Source organism: Penicillium canariense (genome assembly GCF_028826845.1).
Source record: "Penicillium canariense strain IBT 26290 chromosome Unknown utg000002l_segment0_segment0, whole genome shotgun sequence".
Taxonomy (NCBI): Eukaryota; Fungi; Ascomycota; class Eurotiomycetes; order Eurotiales; family Aspergillaceae; genus Penicillium; species Penicillium canariense.
This window is the reverse complement of record NW_026622729.1, coordinates 334856-355824: the sequence shown is the minus strand read 5'-3', so window position 1 is coordinate 355824 and position 20969 is coordinate 334856. Positions and strand designations below refer to the sequence as shown.

At 51.8% G+C, this 20969-nt stretch overlaps 9 protein-coding genes across 9 annotated transcripts; 4 read left to right on the top strand and 5 right to left on the bottom strand.

The window, feature by feature from the left end:
* Nucleotides 1-1715: 1715 nt before the first annotated feature.
* Nucleotides 1716-5495, top strand: N7482_003315 (DNA-directed RNA polymerase III core subunit RET1; the record flags this gene model as incomplete). The annotated part of the gene is made up of 3 exons (XM_056685440.1): nt 1716-1775; nt 1850-2622; nt 2684-5495. 3 exons carry the CDS (start codon nt 1716-1718, stop codon nt 5493-5495), a joined length of 3645 nt encoding a protein of 1214 aa, XP_056544182.1.
* A 274-nt stretch (nt 5496-5769) lies between these two features.
* On the bottom strand, nt 5770-7829 carry N7482_003314 (DUF4246 domain-containing protein; the record flags this gene model as incomplete). The annotated part of the gene is made up of 3 exons (XM_056685439.1): nt 5770-7434; nt 7503-7584; nt 7639-7829. The coding sequence occupies 3 exons, from the start codon at nt 7827-7829 to the stop codon at nt 5770-5772; spliced, it is 1938 nt and encodes a 645-aa protein (XP_056544181.1).
* A 602-nt stretch (nt 7830-8431) lies between these two features.
* On the bottom strand, nt 8432-9283 carry N7482_003313 (TMEM53 family protein; the record flags this gene model as incomplete). Its single annotated transcript, XM_056685438.1, has 1 exon — nt 8432-9283. The coding sequence occupies one exon, from the start codon at nt 9281-9283 to the stop codon at nt 8432-8434; it is 852 nt and encodes a 283-aa protein (XP_056544180.1).
* Nucleotides 9284-9807: 524 nt separating this feature from the next.
* On the bottom strand, nt 9808-11111 carry N7482_003312 (polyubiquitin-binding protein UFD1; the record flags this gene model as incomplete). Its single annotated transcript, XM_056685437.1, has 3 exons — nt 9808-10662; nt 10728-11051; nt 11109-11111. The coding sequence occupies 3 exons, from the start codon at nt 11109-11111 to the stop codon at nt 9808-9810; spliced, it is 1182 nt and encodes a 393-aa protein (XP_056544179.1).
* A 252-nt stretch (nt 11112-11363) lies between these two features.
* Nucleotides 11364-12719, top strand: N7482_003311 (GYF domain-containing protein; the record flags this gene model as incomplete). The annotated part of the gene is made up of 1 exon (XM_056685436.1): nt 11364-12719. One exon carries the CDS (start codon nt 11364-11366, stop codon nt 12717-12719), a length of 1356 nt encoding a protein of 451 aa, XP_056544178.1.
* Nucleotides 12720-12920: 201 nt separating this feature from the next.
* Nucleotides 12921-14443, bottom strand: rvb2 (RuvB family ATP-dependent DNA helicase reptin; the record flags this gene model as incomplete). The annotated part of the gene is made up of 3 exons (XM_056685435.1): nt 12921-13874; nt 13933-14379; nt 14435-14443. The coding sequence occupies 3 exons, from the start codon at nt 14441-14443 to the stop codon at nt 12921-12923; spliced, it is 1410 nt and encodes a 469-aa protein (XP_056544177.1).
* A 461-nt stretch (nt 14444-14904) lies between these two features.
* N7482_003309 (uncharacterized protein) lies at nt 14905-17373 on the top strand (the record flags this gene model as incomplete). Its single annotated transcript, XM_056685434.1, has 1 exon — nt 14905-17373. One exon carries the CDS (start codon nt 14905-14907, stop codon nt 17371-17373), a length of 2469 nt encoding a protein of 822 aa, XP_056544176.1.
* Nucleotides 17374-17490: 117 nt separating this feature from the next.
* N7482_003308 (uncharacterized protein) lies at nt 17491-18704 on the bottom strand (the record flags this gene model as incomplete). The annotated part of the gene is made up of 6 exons (XM_056685433.1): nt 17491-17519; nt 17573-17876; nt 17965-18160; nt 18230-18354; nt 18424-18463; nt 18517-18704. 6 exons carry the CDS (start codon nt 18702-18704, stop codon nt 17491-17493), a joined length of 882 nt encoding a protein of 293 aa, XP_056544175.1.
* A 770-nt stretch (nt 18705-19474) lies between these two features.
* On the top strand, nt 19475-20874 carry N7482_003307 (epoxide hydrolase family protein; the record flags this gene model as incomplete). The annotated part of the gene is made up of 4 exons (XM_056685432.1): nt 19475-19748; nt 19805-19861; nt 19914-20111; nt 20174-20874. 4 exons carry the CDS (start codon nt 19475-19477, stop codon nt 20872-20874), a joined length of 1230 nt encoding a protein of 409 aa, XP_056544174.1.
* Between the last annotated feature and the right edge of the window lie 95 nt (nt 20875-20969).

Sequence of the window (20969 nt, the reverse complement as noted above, 5' to 3'; positions counted from 1 at the left end):
GTCCACTGGCTGCGAGACAGCCTTGCTCATTCAAATGAACGAGAGCCTGATACACATGTTTCGACTATGTTCTCCCACCCTAAAGAGGTACTCCGTGCAGAACTACAGACTGTCGGCATATCTATCCACCTTCCTTCACCATTCAAGCCTAAAATCGGGGTTTCTGCTCCACCCCTCGGCGGCTAATCTGCTAGACTGTCGGCAACCGCCATCTCATCTTAGCCCTATGGTAAGTATGTAGATGCTGGGAACCGACTCTCTCATAGCACTGGGTCAAGTTGCCAGGCCCGCCACAGACCGGGCCCATTTCATCCTCAGCCACGGTGCCCGATTCTCTGTCCGTTAGATGCCCATTCGCAATTCCGAGTCTCTAGGAGAAACTCTGGACGGGTTCGACGTTATCGGCGGGGCCACTCGGTTGGAGGGGCTCTCTGGTGGAAGAAAACCCCGGCGAAACAACCCCTCTCAACCCCTCTGCCACCCAGCGCCATACATCCACTCTCGTCGCTGTGGCGAGAAGTCTGAAGGTGATCGAAGTTGCGGTCAAGCTATTTGCCACGGGTCTGGCCTTCTCCAACTTTTTTGTTAGCCGGGCTTTGTACATCTCGAGTAGACGAGATGCGCTAAGCTACGGGGGCACACCAGAGTGCCACACGAATTGGCCAGAGACCACCCGCCGTGTAACGTGGCTATTTATATTTCCAGTGTACTGTAGTTGCCTCAAACATGATCTGGATCCATCTTTCCAAGCACTGTAAGCATTCCCTCCATAATGATATAGCAATCCACAATATTCACGCCTGTTTCTCTGTCGGTACTGAAAAGAGCTAGGTCACATAGAACATAGTTTATACTGTGGACTCTTCGACAACGCCGCTGGGCTGTGGCCTAGTCGATCATGTACGACAGCGCATCCGTGTGGGTTCTAATGGAAGCGGCTGTCCGTGCAGACATCAAAAACGTCGGGAGTTTTCGCGCTACATGTGCGACGAATTTTAGGGACCCACTGGCTGACAACCCTGACGGACCACACTGGATACAATTCTAAAGGATCTCTGATGATAGGGTTGGCCTGATCAGTGGATTCAGAACATGTAGTCTCATTGATGGGAGGCGGGGGTTTTTGAGATGGTCCCGCCCGCGTCTGCGCCAATCCAGGACTTTCGCCTCTCCGTTCGCGACCCTCAAATAAATCGCTGCGAAGGTGTATTTTTCATGCTGATAGGTCAAACACAGATCATGTATCTATGCATCCATCTATTCTTGGACTTTGTCTCTCGTGGTTATACGATAAGAGGGTGAAAAGATACATGTTTGTGCCTCGAGAGAACACAGGTCTTGTTCGCAGATCCCCCGTCCAAAATAAACACCACTTATTGCACGAGAAATGTGAAATTGAGAGAAACAATTAAGGGGCAAAGTTCTACAATGATCATGCAGTCGGTTTACCTAAGACACCCACAAAGATAACTTACCTACTTCAAGTCCCAATTGTTCCTGAAGCATGTTTGTGCATGCCTCAGGTGTCAGGACTACGCTCTAACCAATTTGGGATAGCTGACTGATTAGATAAGCAATCTCCAAATTCTCTCGGGCTTCCCCCCCACCAGGAAATGTCACCGGCGACGCAAACGAGCACGCTTTCTCTCCCTGATCACTGCGTGGCCTGAGATCGCCGAAATAGCGTCTCTTCAGAAATCGGATTTCTAGCCACAATGCCGCCGCGCAAGAGGCCGCAGGCCGCTGCGGCCACTCAGCCCCGGCGTCCCTCGGAGGTAACAAAACTTTTTTGGGCGGCGCGCAAACAACTGCACAGTCATACTGATCTAACTTTTGTTCTATGTCACAGGCTGGCCAACATTCTGCGACCGAACCTCTCAAGAGGAAGCGTTCTTCCATTGTGAAGGAGTCGAACCGACCGGCAGAGCCCACCATCACCAGCGGACAGCCCGGTCAAACCGAAGAACCGGCGTCGAAATACCAGCATAAGGATCCCTTCGATGCGCTTCTCGAACCGTTCTACTATAGCAAATCTCTTACCGATCCTATCGATACCGCGAAGGATAAATGGAACCTGCTTCCGGCGTTCCTCAAAGTCAAGGGCCTGGTGAAGCAGCACATTGACTCATACAACTACTTCGTCGAAGTGCAACTAAAGAAGATCGTCGAGTCGAGCTCTACAATTCGCAGCGATGTAGACCACCAGTTTTACATCAAGTTCACCGATATCTATGTTGGGTCGCCGCGGCGCGCAGATGAGACCCAGGACGCTGGTATCGAATTCCAGTCGGACGTGACCCCCCAGGAGTGCAGGCTTCGAGATACTACCTATGCCGCGCCAATTCTGGTCGATTTCGAGTACGTTCGTGGCCGGCAACGTGTTATTCGCCGAGGTGTTTCGATCGGGCGGATGCCGGTCATGCTGCGCAGTTCAAAGTGTGTGTTGGCAAACAAGACGCCTGCGCAGATGACAGTTCTAAACGAATGCCCCCTGGATCCCGGTGGTTATTTCATTGTGAACGGTACCGAGAAGGTTATCCTGGTTCAAGAACAGTTGAGCAAAAATCGAATTATCGTGGAGACGGACCCGAAGAAAGAGATTGTCCAGGCTTCAGTGACCAGGTACGTTATTGAATGGATGCAACCTCCTGGACCCCGAACACGCTTGCTGAATCTTTCATAGTTCTTCTAATGAGCGAAAGTCGAAGAGTTACATCGTTCTCAAAAAGGAAAGACTCTACGTGAAGCACAACGTGCTGAGCGATGACATTCCAATTGTCGTGCTGCTCAAGGCCATGGGTATTCATACAGACAAGGAGATGCTGCAGCTGGTCGCCGGTTCCGACAGTTTATACCAGGACGACTTCGCCATCAACTTTGAAGAGGCTATCAACCTTGGTATCTTCACTCAACAACAAGCACTTGACTGGATCGGTTCTCGTATCAAGATCAACCGCAAGACAGGCGCATATCGCCGCACCCATGTTCAAGAGGCCGTCGAAGCCATTGCATCCGTCATCATTTCCCATATCGAAGTCAAGGACATGAACTTCCGGCCAAAGGCCATCTACGTTGCCCACATGGCTCGCCGTGTTTTGATGGCGAAGAATGATCCGTCCCTGGTCGATGACCGAGACTATCTGGGTAACAAGCGACTAGAACTGGCAGGTCAGCTGCTGGCTCTTCTTTTTGAGGATCTTTTCAAGAAATTCTGTTTCGATATCAAAATGAACATTGACAAGGTTCTGAACAAGCGAAACCGAGCTGAACAGTTTGATGCTTGGAGTGTGATGAGTATGCACGGCAACCATATCACACAAGGTATGAACCGAGCTATTTCCACAGGAAACTGGAGCTTGAAGCGTTTCCGCATGGAACGTGCAGGTGTCACCCACGTTCTCAGTCGGTTGAGTTACATTGCTGCTCTCGGCATGATGACTCGTATTAGCAGTCAGTTCGAGAAGACGCGAAAGGTCTCTGGCCCCCGTGCCCTTCAGCCATCGCAGTTCGGCATGTTGTGTCCCGCCGATACGCCCGAAGGTGAAGCCTGTGGTCTTGTCAAGAACTTGGCTCTAATGACGCACATTACCACCAACGACGAGGAGGGCCCAGTACGGAACTTGATCTTCATGCTGGGTGCCGAAGACATCTCTACAGTCAGCGGAATGCAACTCTATGCTCCTGGCAGCTACACCATTTCCATCAACGGTACACCCACTGCGCTGACACGGCGACCGAAGTATTTCCTCAACGCTTTCCGCCGGCTTCGCCGTATGGGACGGATCTCGGAGTTCGTCAGCATCTACATCAACCACCATCAGCGAGCTGTGCACCTCGCAACGGATGATGGGCGAATCTGTCGACCTCTTATTATCGTTGAAGACGGTAAATCACGGGTGCGGCGACACCACCTACAGAAGCTGCGTGACGGGCGGATGTCATTCGATGATTTCCTGGCCCAAGGCCTGGTCGAGTACCTCGATGTGAACGAGGAGAATGACTCGTACATCTCCATCTATGAGAAGGACATCAACGAGGCTACTACTCACCTCGAGATTGAGCCTTTCACCGTTCTGGGAGCCGTCGCTGGTCTCATTCCTTACCCCCACCACAACCAGTCTCCTCGTAACACCTACCAATGTGCCATGGGTAAACAAGCTATTGGCGCCATTGCTTCGAATCAGTTCCAGCGAATTGATTCCATCCTCTATCTCATGGTCTACCCACAGAAGCCCATGGTGAAGTCTCGGACTATCGAGTTGGTCAAATACGACCAATTGCCCGCCGGTCAAAACGCTACAGTTGCTGTGATGAGTTACTCCGGTTACGATATTGAGGATGCCCTGGTCTTGAATAAGGGATCTGTGGATCGCGGATTCGGTCGATGCCAAGTCTTTCGTAAATACGTCACCAACCTCAAGAGTTATCCCAACGGCCTGAAGGACCGCCTGAACCCTCCAGAGTTCGAGAACGATGCCCCGATCCGCAAACATGCACTTCTCGAGAGTGATGGTCTTGCCGCTGTGGGTGAAGAAGTTAAGAGCGGCGAGGTCTACATCAACAAGGTTACCCCTGACCAGTCGCACACGACTGGCCTTGGTGGTTCTGACTCGGGCAAGCCGCTCTCCTGGAACGCCGCGCCCATGACGTACAAGCTCCCTGATCCTGCCTACATTGACAAAGTCATGGTTTCAGCTACCGAGGGCGAGACACAGCTTCTCAAGATCCTGACCCGGCAAACCCGCCGCCCCGAAGTTGGCGACAAGTTCTCCTCTCGCCACGGACAGAAGGGTGTGGTGGGTATCATTGCCGACCAAACAGACATGCCCTTCACCGACTCCGGTATCAACCCTGACATCATCATGAACCCCCACGGTTTCCCCTCTCGAATGACAGTCGGTAAAATGCTGGAGCTGGTTGCCGGCAAGGCAGGCGTTCTCTCCGGCCAGCACGGCTATGGTACTTGCTTCGGTGGCAGTCCCGTCCAGGAAATGTCCCAGATTCTGATCGACCACGGCTTCAGCTACGGCGGCAAGGACATGCTTACCTCCGGTATTACGGGCGAGCCGCTGCCCTTCTACGTCTTCACGGGTCCCATCTACTACCAGAAGCTCAAGCACATGGTTCAGGATAAGATGCACTCGCGTGCGCGTGGTCCCAAGGCTACTCTGACTCGCCAACCCACTGAGGGTCGTTCGCGTGACGGTGGTCTGCGTCTCGGTGAGATGGAGCGTGATTGTCTGATTGCCTACGGAACTAGCCAGCTCCTGCTGGAGCGTCTCATGATCTCGTCTGATATTCACGAGGTTGATATCTGCGAGAAGTGTGGCTTCATGGGATATCTGAACTGGTGCCCTGGGTGCAAGTCGTCTCGCTTTGTCGTGAAGATGTGCATCCCTTACGCTGCTAAGCTTCTCATCCAGGAGCTGATGAGTATGAATGTTGCTGCTCGTCTGAAGCTGGAGGATGAGTTCCCTGAGATGAAGGGCCGGTAAAGGAGGTACCTCTTGGCTTGTAGAATTGGCTGGTGTTGGTGCAACAAAAAGTATTTCGAGTGCATGGTTTCTTTAAGTGTGTTATAATCTTTGCATGAATGGCATAGCGCGGCGATTTGAACATTCTAAGCCCGGACAACCTTCTGGTCAATATTGTAGAACAAATAAGCATGCGATTGAGAAGATTGTATAAAAATTTTCAAGAGAAGTAGTCCAATTCAGAATTACCAGAACAATTCCTGTAAACAGCCACCATTATACTCTTCTGCGCTTTTCAAAGCATCACAACCCGTGACTCAAATGCCACATGCTGATACCGCTCAAACTCCGCCATCTCCTTCAATACCTTCATCCGCGTCTCCAACGCCTCAGTCAACGACATGGGCATTTGTCCCCTCTTATCTTTATTATCCAGCGCCAGCCTCGCCATTGCGGTTTGGAGATCTTCACTAGTCTCTTTCACATCCAACGTCCAGTCCAGTCGCTGCGGTGGGATATTCGCCGTCGAGATGATCCGTATATTCGGGTCGACCATATAAAACACCAGGCCGCGTACGTATCCCGGCTTTGATTTGTCTTTCAGCTCGAAGCGTGTCAGTCGATGCTGTATTGTGCTTGGAAACATCACCGTACGGCCTAGGGTGCATTTGATTGCGCCTTGGTGCTGGATGGCTGGCTCCCCATTGTCGAGGCCGAAGACTTGATTCATCCAGATGAAGTCGCCAGGCTCGTGTTCGACGTCACCGAGGCTCCCAACCTCGATGATGCTGCGGAACTCCATAAAAGGGTCTTCCATATTGTCCTTGTCGAAGATGAGGAACGAGGCGGCACAAATGTGCTCATTCTGTTGCGGCATAATCAGATCTGATATGGTTCTTGAGACAGATTTGGAGTAACCTACCATTTGACCTTCCACGTGCCACTCGGTTTGATAGTTTGGATCTTCCGGCGTGAGATCGACGCCTAGAATGCGTGTGATTACCTGCAGGCCGCGGTCCTTGTAGTCCTGATTGAGCGAGACACCCTGTTCGATGCGAACTGGACTCGGCAGGTCCTCGGGAAGCCTGGACATCAGGGACGGAGGCACAGCCCAAGGAAGAAAGTTACCAACATCAGGCTGAATAGCTTGAAAATGATTCAGTCTCCACTTTTCATACCGCTCATCAAACTCGGTCTGGGCCTCTCTGCGCTCCATTTGTGGCGATCTATCAAGAACTTCCTGGAGGACAGGGTAGTACTCGGCTTTGTGATATTCAATCCGTGCGCGAGAATGCAGCATGTCCTTGAGCGGTGTCATGGTCATATTCCACTGCGGAACGATACAGTTGAATGCGTCCTCGATGATCTTGTAGATATTGCGGTGCTTCTCTGGATGTAGATTGTTGATGTACGTAGCAATATGCCAACGATCATCATCGCCGAGCTCAAAGTCACTTGGTAGGATCTGGTAGTGCCGACGGTACGGTCTGACCTCGATGTCTGCGCGCGCGAATACCCGCCAAACCATATCTTCTCGAGTAATTCCGGTTTCTTTGGGTAAGGGGATGACTTCACCCTGGCCAGCGTGCCGCAGCGCCTCATCTACCCGGATGGTCTTATCAGGGAGGATACGGCTCTTGCCGTATACAAGGGGATATAATGCCTCGGCGAGGAGATCGCGTTGCTTGTAATTACTTCCCGGATGGTAAAAGTGTAGCTCAGGGTCCACATACTCCAGCACTGTGGTCTCGGTTCTCAACCTCTCCAGAAGCGAAGCCGGCACGTTTGAATCGGACTTGGTAACGTCGCCATTGTACAGGCCCACAGCTTGGCTTAATTCGTAGATCAGGGCTTTGTACTTGAGCTCGTCGATGATCCAGTTGGCCATGTTGGGAGTGATGTCTGCATCACTATTCAACGCCATGTTTTTCCACTGGTCCGCAACACCAAAATGATGGATCTGCAAGGATAAATATTAGATTCACCGTTGTGATGGCACAAATTGCGATATATATTGTTTGTGGATACCTTTTTCCACCACTGTGGAATGTCAGTCAACTGCTCCATGAAGGCGACCATGCCGATTTCTCGAAGCGTCTGGGCAGGTTGCCTGTTTTGACAATCTATTTAGCTTTGGCCCAACTTATCTTCCCTGGATGCATACTCAGTGTATCCATTTTCGATGTCCCTGTCATCCAGAGCGGATGGGAACATGCTCCGACTCTCCACGCCGTAGATATTCTTCGCAACCGGTGCGAAGTCCAGTGGCCGGCCATACCCGGGAAGAAGGAAATGACAATCCCGGGTCTTACAGATCGCCTGAGCATCTTGCTCGTTGGGAGGACGCCGAAACATTGCGGCAATGGCGAGGAAAAATGACTAGAGAGATCCCGTACTTAACTCGCGCTCATGAATATGACAACTTACGCTGGTCAATCAATGTCGAGATCGGAACAGATAATACACGTGGAAGAGGAGAAGATATGGAGAGCAAGAGTTTTGTGCCAGGGAGCTTTGACGGGAGACAGGGAAGGCCGGGCCAAGACATATAGTACAATGATGCACCGCTGTCGTCGTTGCTCATGTACAGTGTGGATATCTAGCAGAGCTATTACGCCGATCGGTAGAAGACACGGAACCGTCTTCCAGTCCCTAAGAGGTATGGAGCTTGGTGTTTGAACGCTCAACGGTGCAGTAACTTGGCCTAGATGATGGTCATAGTGACTACACAGCCGGACGAACCGTGGGAGGAGGAAAGCCAATTGCCAGCCGAGGGAAACATGCAACAGGCCGCGCTATATATCTCTTCCTAAGAATACCCCTGTACAATAGCTGAATAGAGCCAATCATAGTCTAATACTGTATTTAATATGAACCCTTCAGCCCGCAGAGGATACAGCTGTGTTGGAACTCCCGCCATCCATCGCCCATGGGAAGTCCCAGGGAATAGTCTCAAATCATGCCGCTTCAGCCGCTTCCAGATATTCCTTAACGATGGACCAGTACCGCTCCGGCTGCGCTCTCATGTGGCCAACATGCGGCGTTCCTTGGAATTTCTCACGACGAACCGCCCAGCCGGATGCTTCCGACTCAGACGCGTGTCTTTCCACATCACGCCAATCAACCAGATCATCCGTGTCGGAGTAGATATAGCAGCGCGTGGGGACGCCCTTAGCATTGGCAGCTTGCACAAGCGCAGTATCATTGATCGCCTCGCGGGCAAGGCTGATGGCATCTGGAGACCGGGTGAGAGTCTGAAAAGCCTTGATGAGGATCAAAGATACCCACAAGGCGCTCTTGCTTAGCAAGCGCAAGATCCACAGTTTGGGCAGCGCAAAGGAAAAGGCTCTCATTGCAGCAGCAGTACTCGCGGTGCCTGGGGCGCTATCCACAATCATCGAGGAAATCGGCAACGAGTTTCCGGTTGCGTTGCGGTACGCCTTCAACAGGTGGGTGGTACGGAAGAGACCGCCATTGGAGAATACGTGCATAAACACGGGGTTTTCAGGGTTCACAGAAGCGCGAAGTGCGTCCACCGCAGGCGCAACTCGGGCCTGCTGCGCGCTGGCCGTGGAGCGGAAAAAGAAGTCATTTGACGAGCTGCGGATGAAAATGATTCGGGCTGATGGTACTATGCGTCTATATTCAACCACGTACTTGGCGAGCGCGCGGGGTGGGGCGTTCATCCAGAAGGCAATGAAGATCAGTGGCCGATCATCTTCCGTAGTTGTGTCTGTTGGGTTTTGTATATAGACTGAAGGACCCAGCTTGCGGAAGGGTGCTAAGGGATTCTCAGGGTCCGGTGCCATGGTGGAGGCGGTACACGTTGATTTGAAGATGCGCGTCGCGGACAGAAGAGGTTTTCGGGCGCGATCGCCGGCCTGCCAAGTGGCCCCGGATATCAAAGCCTTCTGGATTATTGACAGTGAACTTAGATAGATCTGTAAGGAAGGAGAGATTATGGTGATTTGGATTTGATCAACAAAGCCGTCCACTCTCGAAGATATCTTGGGGATGTGGATAGTATACTTTGACCCGATTCATTCCCTCTCCCCTTTTAATTAGACGGCTACGCAGCTTAGGCCGAGGCCCGAATGCGACACCGGGAGGTACTTCTGCAAACTACCCTACGAGAACACTACGAGACGGAGTTCATAGGGAAAAACCATGTATTTTCAGTTTTGAAACCAGAGAAAACCCGAAAACGCCTAATCCTCGCTATGCCAGCGTAACAAAACCCCCCCGCCACGCACTCTAACGGCCTCCTATTTAAAGGTTTTCATCATATCGTGCAGGCTTGATGGTTCATTAAAATCGCAGATCTCCAGCTATCTTAGCGCTTGGTGCTACCAAGGGTTCGACCGGCAGCCTTGCCCTTCTGGCTGTCGGCTTCGCTACCTGATGTGGGGGTTGCGGATCCACCTCCGTCCTTTCGCTTTCCGCGTAGGGTCTGACCGATACCCTGGAACTTGGGCTGATCTTCTGGGATCACTAGCCCTTTCTCATCGCGAGGCTTGGCCGGCTTGATCGCGTATCCAAAGAACAGTTGGTTGGGAGGTAACCGAAGAGGCTGGGGGCCGTTGGTCCTCCGGATTGGTGGGGGGTGCTGGGGATTTGTAGCGCCGGGCGTCGGAGTGCTGGCCTTGGGAGTAGGCGCTTTGCTGCCCTTCTTTGCGTTGAGACGCTGGCCTTCCGATAAGAAGTTGGAAGACACGGCCCGGGCACCAGCAGCGGCGTCGGTTGACTCGGGGGCGATGGCGGCATAATTGATAGACTGCGCCATGCTCCCTTGAGGGTGTAGTAATCCGCCTGCAGGTAGCTTCCCTCCGCTTATGGCACTGCCAGGTGTGCTGGTGCCACTGGTCCGCTGTGGCTCTTCGTATCCAACTGGCGGGGCAAAGTCGACTTCTAGATCGGTTTCCAGAACCGACACCGCATTCTTGGACCCAGAAGGCTTGGTCTCTAGGACTGCCATCTCATAGACCTGATCATTATAGGCGAATGTGAACACATCGCCCTTGGTGAGACATGAGAAATTCCGGAATGCGTTTTCAAGGACGGCCTTGGGGTCGCTGATGTCAAGGAATGAGGTGGACTGTGCTTGAAGCTTGATAAATTGACCAGGAGGGAGATCTGTAGACTTGATCTGGAGCAGATCGCCGGGCTCTAACAACAAGGTTTGCATGAGCTATGGAAGAAGCTGCTGTCAGTATTTCGCGCAAACCAAGTATTCAGCAGTTTAACCTCACTAACCCAGAATGGTAGGTAAATCTTGCCCTCCTCAGCGATAAACTCCAGGACACCCGCATGTGTCATTCTCTCCTTCGCACCATTGTGTAGCTCGAATAGCATGGGGTAGGTAATGTGAAGGCGTGTAAGCTTATCTAAAGCACTGGGCGGCATGATGACCTTTCCACCATGGTTCACGTTCTCTCGCTCAGGGCCGGGAAGCATGGCAACAGGGTAGCATCGATAGTATTCATCGAAGCGACGGGGTGCGGCACCTGGGCGCATCAAACTCGCACCGAGAACACCGTCCATGATGTCGTCGGACCAATAGTCGGGTCGGAGCTGGAGCTATTAGGAGGAGCTCACAACGTGCGGCAAAGGGAATGCAAGCGGAGCTGGGCTCACCATGATCAAGTAGGTACCTTGAGTAGGTAAGGAGTGGATCCTAAAAATTTGACGGAGAAAGAAGGCGTTTCAATAACCAAAGGAAGCCGTGGGGAGGGCAAGATGCGGCGTTGGAACTCGCCGAGAGTGACGCAAGTTCGCTACGCCATGATTTTCCGTTCCGACCCCGGACACGGCAGCGCAACCGGATGGAGTCGCAAGCTCGACAGCTCACCGTTTACTTGCTCCCACTTGCTATAACGTGATTTCAAAAGCATGGCAAGCTCAGATCCTCGCCCTAAGCGGGGTGGAGAAGATTTTACGCGCACCCATCACGAACAAGATGACGCCGAAGGCCCAGACAGCAAGAAACCCCGATTCGATATCCGCAACCCCTCTGCGCTCGCGCCTGACACCCTCGACGATGACCAGTTCCTAGACGCCGATGAGATCGGTCGAAGAGGCCAGAAAGTGCGCCGCAAAGCTGTCAACATTGATGGCTACGACTCAGACAGCGAGAATGAGGGGTTCTCGGCGCGTATCGAGGCAAAGTCGAAGCGCGATCGCGAGAAGCATGATGCCGAGGACGACGATATGTTCGCCGAGCTTCAGGAGGACTTTGGCGAGGAAGAGATTGACGCCGATGAGGCAATGCGCAAGAACAAGAAAAATGTTCGCTTCTTGCGAGACGATGAGATCGAGGGCCAAGTTGCGTCTTCGAAGGGTGGAAAAGCATTACATGCGGACTTGAGCAAAGGCGCCGACCAGATTGATGTTGAGGATGATGAAGAGAGTGAAAGCGACGTTGGGGAGGAGGAGCGTGCCAAAGTCGACGATGATCTGGACGAGGAGCTCGGTGCAGGCGCGAAGAAAAAAAACGCGCCTCTACTTGATGCATTCAATATGAGCGCTGAACAGGAGGAAGGCCGATTTGACGACCAGGGTAACTATGTTCGCAAGGCAGTGGACCCGGATGCTGTTTACGACTCCTGGTTGGATGGCGTGTCCAAAAAAGATATCCGGAAGGCAAGAGAGGCCGCAGAGAAGCGCGACGAGGAGAGAAAGGAAAAGGATCGCATGGACGACAGCGTGTTGACAGCAGATGTCCTGACGACTATCATTACACACCTTGAACGCGGCGAGACGATCTTGGAAGCCCTAGCTCGACTAGGAAAAGGTCTCCAACGAAAGCCTAAATGGCAGAACAAGAAAAAGAACAAGAAGAACAGTGATCCGGAAGACACCGAGATGACTGACGAAATCCCCGACGATGCCAACAGGAGGAGGGCAATCGACGCTCTTACTGGTGCCGCTGACATTCTCATGGGCCGAGGTCAACCTGAGGTTTATGACGCAGAGCGCGAGCTCTTGACTCGGCAATACCGCAACGAGACGGGCGAGAACTGGGTTGATCCACCGTCGATACCTGGCGGTGAAGATTCCGAACCAAGATCTACAATGTGGGAGTTTCGCTGGGCCGACGCTCGCGATGGCGGTGACGCCCATGGCCCTTACGATAGCGCCATGATGGAGTCATGGAAGAATGCGGGCTACTTTGGCGAAGGCGTGGAATTCCGCCGGGTCGGAGACACAGGAACGTGGAGTCAAGCAGTGAGCTTCATGCACGACTAGGAAAATGCAACCAGGGTTTAATTCAAAAATCATAAACACAAAGATCACCTCAACAAGCGCCAGTCCTATCATACATCGTTTGATGTGGCAGAAAATAAAGACCCTAAATCCAGTGTAGTTTTTCGACCCGCTAAACCGTCTTCGTTGATCCCCATTAAGCAAGTGGAAACACCGTCTCGAAAGGAAGCCACTAATCGGATATTATGAAAGCTCCATCGCGTCACCGTTGGTTGTAGCAGAGAAGTTGACCGTTCCTTGGTCCCCGATGAAGCGCTGCTCGTGTTGGTTCACGAACTTGACACTCCGAGCCGGGTCATAGAACAACCGGAAGCTGCGCTGGACGTCATCGATGCTGACCTCCTTGGCCTTGCGCTTCTGGCTCAGAAGATGCGATGTGGTGATAATGTTGCTCGCATAGCGCAAATTTGATTCCTGGCCGATCTTGGTCAAAAGGGCCAGAGCATCAGGCGAAACGTCAATCTCCTCCTCCTGTGCCCGAATGGCCAAAATCTGGCGGATCTCGTCGGCGGAGTACGCCTGGGTACTCACAATGACCAGCCGATCGAGGAAGTCAAGAGGCAGGCCGTGGGGCGATGTGTATGTGGTGCCACGAATCTTAGCCTGGCCCCGGTTACTCGCCATAATGACGATGGGAGCGAGTTCGGCCTCAAGGGCACGGTTGATATAAGAAAAGCACTCGATGTCCAACATGTGGACCTCGTCGATAAACAGCACACCGGGAATAATTTCTGCCTTGCCTTCTTCCTTCCACTCTGCCACCTTGGTGTTGATCTGGTCACGGACCTCGCTGCGGATCTCGCCAGTGTCGCCAGAAAACAGTGCCAAGAAGCCCTGTGACCGCGAGTTGATCACATCGATCTCATGCAGGCTAACCGTGTGGACAATCTCCTTGCGGACTTGGAGCTCTCCCTCGGGGCACTGCACAAATTTGGTGTCGGCGCCCATCGCGTCATAGTCTCGCGAGCGAGCGTAGGATCGGCCCATCTTGGTGATCTTGCCAGAAGACTTATCGATCGAGATAACATCACCTGCCATCACCCGTTCCTTAGTCATTGAGTCGATCATTTTGGTTCCCATGTCGTAAATCGTTTCCATGTCGGTGGTCTTAATCGTGAGTTTCCCTTGTTTATTACCCTGCATCGGTCAGTATGCGCCAGCTCATAGGTAACCCTACACACGGCGTCGCACGTACCCCAGTGACACTACGGTCAATCTGAATCTCCACAACTTCACCCTCGATAATCTCGCTCTCCTCCTTGATCCGCACACCGATAGACTTCCGGAAGGCTTGGGTGAGAGCCTCTGTCTTGGACATCTCCATTGAGAAGATCTCCGACGATGCAAGCATTGTGAAAGGGACATCAGATCCCAGAGACTGAGCCATACCCATTGCGATCGCGGTTTTACCAGTGCTAGGGGGTCCAGCAATAAGCACGGCGCGGCCCGCAATCCTGCCCTCCTTCACCATCTGCAGGATCACTGCGGCGGCTTTGCGGGCCTTCTCCTGGCCCACGAGGCCCTGAGATGAACCTCGGGGCTGCAGAGTGTCTGCATCGACGCCGAGGCCTCTGATATGCGAATGGGCGGCGATGAGGTTGAGACCGCGGAGCTCTTTGCTCTCGGCGACGGTGGAAATTTGCTGTCCGAGGTCAACGAGTCAGCATGCCCAGGAGAATATAAATTCAGATACTCACAGCAGCCATTGTAACCAATTCCCAGGAAATCAGAGTCTGAATTGGGGATGGAAGGCCGGGATCAAAAAGTAACAGAGCTTCTCTGGGAGAAACAGCAGATCGCCGATCGGGAAGGAGAGGACTTCACCGCCCGGCAGTAAACTACTCAAAGAATGCGCTTCAGGTTGGCGCCAGCTGGGGAGTGTCAGGTAGTTAACTACTGGACCCACCGAAGTCACTGGCTGCGGCCGCAGTCTGCTTTCCCCTTTCAAGTCATCGGCCATCTTCTATCCACACCTGTTTACCGGGTTATGCCCCTGGCCTTTTATATCAAACCGCTGGCCGGGCTGCGATCCTGAACGCGCAACAAGTGGTTTGAGGTGATTTCAAGACACTCCACTAGTCCGTGTGCGATACCATGAAATTATCACGACATTACTCCCATGGCTGGCTCAATATCGAATCTACCCGCCTTGCCTCCCTCTCGCCCCATGCCTCGTCCTACAAATGATCCTCGTCTGGGCTGCCCTCCTCAGAGAACACCCATCGTCACCTCACATTCAACTCTCGTCCGCCAGACGCCGACCCCAACGCAGACTCCGAACTCGTCGAGTGCCCAGGAACAACTTCAACTATTGACAAAATCGACCTCGGATGCTGATATCTCAGACTCTAGAGTTGGACCCGGGGGAGTAGTCGGTCAAAATAGCCCGATTGTCGATTACAGTCATGTCGTACCAATTCTTTTGAAGTTTTCCGAGCTCAGTGCCATAAAGGGAATCACCGAAAAAGAAAAGGCGGCGTTGCAGGATGACGATGCTTCCATCAAACGACGCCTGGAGAAGGCCAAGTCAAGAGACGCATTCCCCGTCGTAATTGAAGGTATACAGGCAGAGGAAACAGCTTCCCAATCTCAATTACGCAACCTTCAGCAATTCATTGACGATAATGAAAAGACCCGCCAACAAATGGCGGAGACCCTGTGCAGTGTGCTCCGCCAAACACCAGTATCTACACCCAGTCAAGTCCTCAGTCAAGCCTCTGATAACGACAAGATTACGAAACTGGAGGCTGAAAACCAAGAAATAAAAGCTGAACTTCAGAACCTCAAGGATTTGATTCTGAAAAAGAACGACATTCCCTTTGACATGCAGGCTCATCTCTCGAAGCTAGAGAACTCAGTCAGGAGCCAATCTATCAGCAACCATGGGGCAAATAAAAGGCTCAGGCATCTTGAAGAGTGGAAGGAAATAATGGAAACAGCCCAAACCAACGTTCTTCCGCAATCTGCTCAGCCTCAAACTCAGGCTCCAGATCTGGAACCATTACGGCAAGATGTGAAGACGGCCCAGGAAAAAGCCGATGAAACACAAAAGAAGGCCGAAGCAATTGAAAGTGGTTTCTCAGCACTGAAGGTTGCGATGGAATCCTTCAAAGAGCAGTTCGATAAACGTCCAAGCTCGGATATTTTGAGCGCATTGATGTCCGTGGAAGATCTCAAACGTCAGATCCCGGAGCTCAATAATCGACTCGGTGCCATGGAGAAGGAGCGTCTCGACTTTAAGGATACCGATGTTGCCGCTAGAGAAGCGGCAACGGCAATGCGTGGACTGATCTCCCAGTATGAGACATTGGTTAACAACCATAATGGCCGGATGCAAATCCTGGAATGCATCGGTAACAATTTGTCGACACGCGTCGAGGAGTTGAAAAAAGGATCTGATCTTTCACAACCCGAAACGTCCAACCATAATGAAGAGGTTATCATAGGGCTCAAGGAAAGCGTTGAAAAGATGGAAAAAGGCCATCTTTCTCTGTGGAACAATGTCAACCAATTGATACTTGAGACACCGAAGTCTACCAAGCAAGTGCTAAAGTGCATATCTGCTACCGAGTCGCTGGTCACTGCTGTGCGATCTTTGGAAAATAGATATTCCAACATCAATTCAGAGCATTTGGTGAGGCATATGGCGGTCGCTATGCAGGAGATGTACCCCTCGATGCCACAGGCTCTGGAGCGAATCGGCTTTCTCAAGGAATACTGTACCAAGGAGATCGCTGCTCTCAAAGAGGTGTCGCGAAATGTTAATCTGGCATCTGTAGACGAGAAACTGGGCCAGTTTCGCGAAGAGGTGTCGAATCAACTACATCCTCTTCAATCCACTCTGAAAGAGCAGGCGACAAACATCACCCAGCAACTTCACGAAATCAATGAGTTAAAAAACAAATTCCAGACCCAGTCTGACGTCTTCTCAGAACTCGGCGATTCAATACCCCAGGCGTTGCAGCAAATCGAGAGGGTCACTGTGCTTTCTACCAAGATTGGCACCTTATCTGAAGGCCTCGAGTCTTTAAAGATCAGGCTGGAAGGCCTAAACAGCGGGAACGCTAGTCAGGTGGAAGATGCCACAGAGTACCAAGAACTACCTCGCACATATGACACCTTATTAGGTCGTTGCACTTCGTCTGATCCGCAAATCAAGGACAAGCTCATAGAGCTGGCAAGACTCAAGGTTGAATTTCTGACCCGCGCGAACCAGATTGACGAGACAGTCCAGTCATTTTTGAACCGCGACGCCAGGGTCGGTCTTGAAGACGAGTGTTCAACGCGAGGACTTCCCGGACTCCCTGGATCTTCTGGCGATGATTTTCGAATCCTCGGCACTGCGGCTCGAAACACGGCCGAGCGTGACCGTCGCCAAGCCAGATCTGGCTCGCCTCACACGGTAGACGCGCCTCTGACCACCCGTGTCTCCGGTAACGGTAATGGAGAAATCGGAGCGCACCTGAAGCGTCCCCGCCAATCTACAACCTCCGATGACGAGGCTCGCCGCCCGCCAGTGTCTCCTGATCGCGTCCGCAATGCCTCTTCCGGTCCCCCGACCGAACCAGCAGCTATGAGGGCAATGAAAAGAAAGAAAGCAAAGAAAGGAAAAAACAGACAGGACATGCTATGCTGACGTTCTTCAACAATCCATCTCCCCGCTTTCTGGTTCAGTTATATTATTGTTGGAAATCCAATGCAGGTATCTGTCTATTACTCTACTATCTATTTATGGTACGTAGTATATGTGGGACTAAGACGATCCTAAAAACTTGAGCACCGCTGCACAGATCGTTAGTGCTACACTCCAATAGAGGGGAATCAAAGCGGATTACCTTGCCGGAATGCCTCCGGATTTTCAGAGATGAGCCAATGCCCCGCATCCACATCGGCGATCTGTGCATTCGGGAAGAATTGTTTGATCGCTGGGATGGTCTTGTCGGAGACGTAGGGGGATCTGGTACCTCGAACAAACAGCGTAGGACCGTTATATTGCTTGCCGTCCGACTCGGAGAACGGGAAGTCTCCCAATTCTTCAAGCGAGTTGCCGAGCACCGACAGGGGCACGCGGAACTTCAGCGTATTGTCCTCTTCTGAACGGGTGAGATTGGTGAGAAGGAATTGACGGATTGGAAGAGACTGGAGGTTAACGTTAGCCAAAAAGAGAAGAAGAAAAAGAAAGAAAGGGTTGTATGGGATCTCGCTGATTCGAATGATGATATCTTACTTCTTCATATTCTTGGAGGATCTTGTCGGCGTCCGACTGCTTGGCAACCTTCGCCTCTTCTATGCGCTGCATGCCCTGGACATATTTGGGGAAGTCGCTCTTCAGCGCAGCATTAACAGGTGCATTGTCCACGGGGATCAAGCCAGATACAAGCTCGGGAGAGCGAAGTGCCACCGTCATTGCAGCTTTAGCGCCCCTTTCCTTCAAGTCAGTATGGAACAAGAATAGATATTGGCGCGACCAAGCGATGCTAAGGGAAGCCTACATAGAGTGGCCAATCAGAACGCATTTGTGAAGCTTCTGCTGCTCGATAAACTCCTGCACATCCTCCGCCATAACACTGTAGTTATGCTCCGGGGCGTGGAAGGATTGGCCATGATTGCGCAGATCCTAAAGAAGACACATCAGCCTCATCGATAGTTCCTGGATTTGCGCTCTTTGAAGAGTACTTAGACATACCAGAGTGAATATGCGGCACTTCAAGTCCCTGGCCAGAGCTCTAGATGCGTGTTAGAAAGCGAATTCCACTAAATGAGCTTGTCACCAACATACTTGCTGATACTACGGTTGTTCTGCTTGGAACCGAATAACCCATGCAGGAACAAAATCGGATCCCGAGTCACGGGGTGCTCACTCTCCGGGACGTAGACCTGATAAGAAAGTTCGGCGCGATAGACACGCGCTGTTGAAAATGCGCGAAGCCCAATGGCGCCTCGCACATATGCCCGAGCGAACTGCATAATGCAACTGACGGTGTTCGATGTTATCGGAGATCGAGGAACGTGCTTGGCCGTCGATATTCTGGTGATCGGGAAAACGAAGCCGAGCTGACTAAGTTCTCCGACCGGAGATTGGCTGGCCTTGGACTTGTCCACGGCAAAATCCAATCTAGTTCCTAAAACAAAAACCCAATAAATTGGATAAAAATGGCTTATTATGTCTTCGTATAAACCTTCTGGTTCAATTTGAGTAACGGCAGATGCATGGAAACATTAAAGATGCACGAAGAGGTAAGCAAGCCGCAGGATATATAATCTTAAAACGGGTTCCATTGAAATCGAACCTGAGAGGTATATCTGAAACGAGTGAGCCCAGCCAAATTAATTCATAGACATCCCGCTGGCTACCGGCATGGATGGCCCATAAAATCATTTTTTACCATAATAGATACATTGTTACCCTCTTGAACTACCCCAGTCTGCCCTAGGCCCTAGGAAGATGCAACCTGCAACGGGGTTGCCAAGATACAGCGGTGGATAGACAGCGGAATCGTCGGGGGCGGCGGTCTGTGCACTAAGGGGCGGGAGATAGCGCTTGGATGACGCTGAAGATTACAAATGTCTTAAAAGGCTGACCAGTGGCCAATGTGAAGCCTTCAAGAGCATTATTTTACCACAAGTTTTCTGTAGTTGGAAGTTACCTTGTTAAAAAGGCTGGCTCTACACTGTGTTCGTTCACCTCGTCCTACGCCCAGAGGAGGATCACTCACCCCTCGTCCATTCACTCCATAATGTCTGACCAGGCGCAACCATACCTGATTTCAGTTCCCGATCACGACCTCGAAGGGCTCAAGCAGCGCTTAACATGGGCCAGATTTCCATCTCAGCTTCAGTCGGCTGACCAGGACCCCTGGGATTTTGGAGTACCAGTCAATGAAGTACAACGACTCGTGAACTACTGGAAGGATGGTTTCGACTGGCGGAGGGCAGAATCCCAGATGAACGAGCTCCCTAATTTCCATACTGACATCGAGGTTGAGGGATTCGGCGTATTGAATATCCATTGTAAGCGGTCTATGGAGCAAGGAAGCTGTGATCTCGTACTAAAGGAGCACAATTAGTTGTCCATCAGATCAGTCCAGTAAAGGACGCCATACCGCTACTATTCAGTCATGGATGTAAGTTAGTAGCTGACTCTGGACATATCGCCCATGCTAATCTTTATACCAGGGCCTGGATCGTTTATAGAGGTGACGAAGCTTTTGTCCAAGCTCAAGAGCGAGAAGGGACAGCCAGCATTCCATGTTGTGGCTCCCTCGCTTCCTAATTTTGGATTCTCCTCCGGCGTCACTCGCCGCGGATTCGGCCTTGGGCAGTACGCGGAGGTTTTGCACAAGCTCATGCTGAAGCTTGGTTACAATCAATACGGTTAGGTTCTGGGTCGATTGTCTCTTCAGCCATGCCCCAAAGTGCTAATTCAACATATGTAGTCACCCAAGGCGGAGACTGGGGCTTTTGGGTCACTCGAAGTATTGGCCTTCTGTACCCTGAGCATTGCAAAGCTTCCCACGTGAACATGATCGCTGCTCGGCCGCCTCGGTGGAGTAGCAGCCCATTTCTAGCTCTGCAGCATGCAATGACGCCATATACCACTCGCGAGAGGGAAGGGCGCAAGCGATCTGAATGGTTTGACCAAGAGGGATATGGATACAATATGCTCCAAAGCACAAAGCCGCAGACTATTGGTGTCGCACTCGCAGATAGCCCAGTCGCCTTGTTAGCCTGGATTTACGAGAAGCTCCATGACTGGACGGACTCCTACCCCTGGACCGATGATGAGATTTTAACTTGGGTCTCGATTTACTGGTTTTCGAAAGCAGGACCGGATGCCAGCGTCCGCATCTACTGTGAAGCTTTGCATGCCGGGTCAGTCTCCGGGATCACATACGATCAGCTGAGGTCCTACATACCTAATGTGAAGCTTGGCCTTGTTCATCTCCCTCGGGAGATTACGGTTGTCCCTTCCACATGGGCTGCCGCGTTAGGCCCAGTGGTCCGGCAGAGCGAACATCCACACGGGGGTCATTTCGCGGCGTGGGAGGTTCCGAATGTCCTTGCAGAAGATCTTTGGGCCATGTTCGGCAAAAAGGGTCCTTGTTTTGGGGTGATCCCTGGAAGGAATGGTTATTGATGTACCTCAAGCTTTCTTTTTCCCTCCTTGGCACGATTTTCTACAACAATCAAGGTAAATTCAACGATTTTCTCCGGAGGCTACACTTCTGTCCT